The 4,715-nt window shown below is 47.3% G+C and overlaps 1 protein-coding gene across 1 annotated transcript; it reads right to left on the reverse strand.

The window, feature by feature from the left end:
* Window positions 1–368: 368 nt before the first annotated feature.
* On the reverse strand, window positions 369–3,906 carry LOC134384838 (liprin-alpha-1-like). Its single transcript, XM_063106616.1, is given in 3 exon segments — window positions 369–578; window positions 580–2,664; window positions 3,070–3,906. Coding segments are annotated over 3 exon segments (3,132 nt in total).
* Window positions 3,907–4,715: the final 809 nt, after the last annotated feature.

The raw sequence follows: 4,715 nt of genomic DNA on the forward strand, positions 1-4,715 counted from the left end.
TATATTTGTCCATAGGATTTATACATATAAGCATTACAGTACATTCATTTGAAAAACTAAAATTAGGTATAAGAACATGAATTGATATGAAAGGATATTTATAGCATGGATAGACATGAAAAAGAAGTAACTATATAAATGAAGAGTCATAAGTTTATATAAATATAAGAAACATTAAATTTAAAATATTTTCTCTATGGTATTCATGAATTTTTCACTAATTAAAAACTGTAATAAAATATCTTAGGGTCCATATAACAAGTATGAAGAGATTAAAGATTCCATTGCATTCTAAAATGTAGTCTTTGCTGGATTCAAAATGCTGCGTAATCATCTGTAGAAGTAGTGTGGGTAAACAGCAGGAGGCTTTAGCAGGAGTAAATCCTGACTGTGGGAGAATCCGACCTCTGTGTTCCTGACACACTGCCGTCCATCTGCATCTTCTTTGGCTGCGTGGAGGGTGAAGACATAGAAGAAGTAACTTGCAAGTTTGCAGAGAGAGTCCCTGCTGATGCAGCAGCTAAGCCACGAATGTCCTTTGGTCTAAATTTTTTTCTCCATGAAGGTGCTCTCCTAAATGCTTTTATCATCGTCTTCATCAAACCTTCTGTCAGTCCCCATGACCAAAAGGTTGTTAAATTCTCTTTGTAAGACAGCACGAGCCTGTGTATTCCGCGTTGGGATCCGTAACAATAGCGCCAGTGCGTTGAAGTCAAAGGTTTCATCTAAGGCCAGAAGGGCACCGTGAACGCCACTCCCTAAAAGATTCTTTGCATATGCTTTAAGGCCAATTGACAGGATCCAGCGAATCACTCGATCATTGCTCCAAACAAGCACATCTTTTACTTCATGCTGACTTTCTTCTCTTTTTCTTTCCAGTTCTTTTCGGTCATAGTTTAATCTTCTCAGGCACATCATTCCACACTGGAAACTGTTTCTGTGGAAACCGTCGACCATTTTCAGCTGCCCGCGGAGGTCCTTCTTGGTCAGGTGGTCCAGCATCCTGGCGTCCACCAGGCACTGCATGAAGTAGCTGCAGTACTGAGGGAGGCCCAGGCTGGGCAGCCACTCATTCCCAATCCACTCGTGGTTCATGTCCCCATATGTGAGTGTTGTTCGTGACGTGGGAGGGCTGGACGGGCTGGTAAGAGCCATGATCTCTTGGATGGCCAGCCTCAGCTTCAGCCTATGCAGGGGGTTGCTGATGCCGATCTCACGCTTCATCTCGGTGTCCGACAGGGTTGACATGATGGCCCCGCTCTTCACGTTGGCTCGGCAGGCATCCACATACCAGGCGGGCATCCCCACCCAGAGCTCCAACCACACAGCTACGGTCGGCCCATCCCACTGGGCAAAAGGCAAACCTTGTCTTCGGGCTTCATCGAGCAATTCATGCTTTTTTGGAAGTTTACTACTTTTTTCAGCCTGTCCTCCCAATTTGCTCAGTGACAAGGCATCTTGAGATGCATCATCTGTCTCTGAAACACCAGGGTGTCCTAATGATTCATTGCCAGCTTGACCAGGTCGGCCCTTTTCTTTCTTGCCAAACAAGCGGCTGATAGAGGACTTGATGCCCTTCTTCTTTGGGGCTTTGTGGCACGAGTCCTGGCTGCTGTTACTATTGCTGGGATTGCTCACGGGACCGTCCTGGGAGCCTGTCGAGTTTCTCACGTCCATGGCGTCCTCATCTTCACCATCAGACACATCGACATCGCTCTCAAAAGCTTGTGCTGCATTTGCTAAGACACTAGCCTGTTGGGCACGTTCCCAATCCTCTTCATTAAGAGTTTGTACCTTGGAAGGCTCATCCCGTAGAGCAGCTAGGCGGCCTTTCTGGGGGCGCTGCAACATTGCACTGGTGCTGTAGGAATCTGTGTGACTGTCTGCCACAGGACACCTGAAATCTGGGACACTGCCCAAGTGGGGTCGGCCATGATGAAGTGAAGCACCTCTTAGTCTCATTTGGTCTAGTTCATCCCTCAATGCTTCAATGATTAAGATGAGCTGATCCTTATCATGTTGTGTATCTTCTAATTGCTTTTTTGCATTTTCAACTTCTCCTAACAGAGAATTCTTTTCTTCTAGAGCAGCCATTCTCTCTTTCAGATGAAGCTGGAGCCTCTCATTAGATTCTGAAAGAAGCTTGTCAACAGTGTCTGATAAACTTTTATTATGCTCTTCATTCATTTTTTCTCTCTGCCTTGCCCGCTGCAGTTCTTGGTTCTTTTCCTCTAGCTGCGCCTCCATCTGTCTTAACCTTTCTTCAGTGTTGCCCTGTCTCTCTTCAGCCTTCGAGAGCGCTGCCACCCTCTGGGCCAGCTCCGCCTCCACCTCCGGGAGTGTCTCGGCTTTCCTCATGGTCTGCTGCAGCTTTTGCTCCACTAATTCCAGCCGGTCCTGTAACTGGCGGTTTTTATCCTCAGTCTGGCGATGCATAGAATCTTTATTTGCAATTTCATTTTCAAGTTTATCATTGAGGTCATGCACAGACATGGCTTCACGCTGTGCAGCGAGGGAGCATTTTTCAAGAGTAGTGATTCTCTCTTCCATGTCTTCCTTTTGGACCATGGCTTCTCGAATGTCCCGTTGCAATTTCGTGTTCATCTCCTCAGATTTGATCAAGTCTTCCCTGGCTGTGTAGAGATCTTCCTCCAGCTCTGCCAGGTGACTGATTCTCTCTTCCATGTCTTCCTTTTTGACCATGGCTTCTCGAATGTCCCGTTGCAATTTCGTGTTCATCTCCTCAGATTTGATCAAGTCTTCCCTGGTCGTGTAGAGATCTTCCTCCAGCTCTGCCACATGACTGATTCTCTCTGCCATGTCTTCCATGAGGGCCATGGCTTCACGCATGTCCCGTTGCAATTTCGTGTTCATTTCCTCAGATTTGATCAAGTCTTCCCTGGCTGTGAAGAGATCTTCCTCCAGCTCTGTCATGTGACTGATTCTCTCTTCCATGTCTTTGTTTTGGGCCATGGCTTCACGGATGTCCTGTTGCAATTTCAAGTTCATCTCCTCAGATTTGATCAAGTCTTCCCTGGCCGTGTAGAGATCTTCCTCCAGCTCTGCCATGTGACTGGAGAGGGCAGCCAGGTGCTCTTTCATTTGGCTCTGCTCCCTCAATTGCTTGTCTATGACTAACTGGAGCTCTATTACTTTAGCAAGGTCCTCCTCGTGGCTTAACAAACCATCAGAAGATCTCTTTCCATTCATGCTCGGGGTATTTTCTTGTTCACGGTTCATGTCAAGTGCTCCATCTGTTAGTGTTTTTTTCTGCTTATTCCGTTCTTTAAGAATCATTAGCTCTTTGTGTGTGGCACCTAATTCTTCTTCTAACAAACCACACCTTTCAAGTGCTACTCGTAATCTCTCTCTCACCTTTTCATCCAGAGCTTTGTGGTGCTCAAACAAGGACTTCAGTGCTTTGAGCACTTCGACTTCGCTGGACACACCTGCTGGGGACTGTGCCTGTCTCTTCACCACGGTCATCCTGAGAGACCTCTCGTGCCTAGAGACAAGGCATTCCAGATGTTCTAAAAGCAGCCTGGTGTTGTTCCTTTCTGCTTTCAGTTCAGCAATTTCTTCTTCCCTTTCAAGGAGCTCCTCCCTGCATACATTCAGTTCCTTCATAAGTGTAGCAAACTCCTGTGGAAGTGCAGTTTTGATCTGGCTCTGCAAGGAATCTCTTTCATGAACAACATCGTTTAATTTCCCCTGGGTTAATGCCAGAGTTTCTTGAGTCTCTCTAAGAGTGTCAAGAAGTCGGTCCCTTTGTTCTAGCGTGGAGACCATCAACTGTTCAAAATATGAATCTGCGTCTGCCTGTGAAGGGGAGCCGGACGCATGGCTCCCACTTCCTCCTGGGGAGCCTTCGGCTTCACTGATAGTTGGCATCACCTCACGCATCATCTGCAAATGAAAGACCCAGACTAGAATCATTAAGAGCAGAATACAGGTTCCCGTAAATCTGCAATTTCATAAGCATCTGCAGCTAATAAATGAAAGGTTCACAGCCTCTTTATTCTCAGATCTGTTACACTTTGTATGCAAATTAGTTGGGAAAGCATCCACCGGCAAATACTAAGTGCAGGAACACACACCATGAAGATACTCACAGGGACAATAACCCCGTGAAGGGGTCAAGGCCAGAGGACTGCCCCTCACATAAAGAGCAAACCCAGCAGTATTTTGTTCGCAAAGCTGTACTTTTTAGTTGTTGAGAACAAGTGTGCTTCAGGTACCTATTTTTCCAACTTCCCGGTGGGGGGAGAGCAAGTCAAACACACACGCCACCCAGTCACTTTTCAGGAAAAGCATAGAAGGAGCACAGAGCCAGCAGCACTGACAGGTACAGAACCCATCAGGCATCTTATAGGAATGTGTGCAGTCAGCTCCTGGGAAGGACTGACGGCTCCCTGAATTCTTGGGCTGGATTTGGTGAGCACAAAAGGAACGGGACTCGTGAAGGGTTGGGAGAGGTTTCTCCAGTGGTTGGTCAGTCAACCTAACTTACCTCAGTTTCCAGCCCAAAGTCAAATTCCACGATGGAAATAGAGCCAGCAGGTCCGGACAGCCGGGGACGGCTACGAGGGAAGGAAAAGTGATAGGTGAGTCAATGAGAGGCGATGAAGTGTTGCCAACACACAGATGGGGTGAGGACAAGGGGGCCGCTCCCGAGGGTCCGGGCTGCAGTCCGGGCACGGCGGACCCCCGGCGCC

Source organism: Cynocephalus volans, chromosome 8, assembly GCF_027409185.1.
Source record: "Cynocephalus volans isolate mCynVol1 chromosome 8, mCynVol1.pri, whole genome shotgun sequence".
NCBI classification, from domain to species: domain Eukaryota; kingdom Metazoa; phylum Chordata; class Mammalia; order Dermoptera; family Cynocephalidae; genus Cynocephalus; species Cynocephalus volans.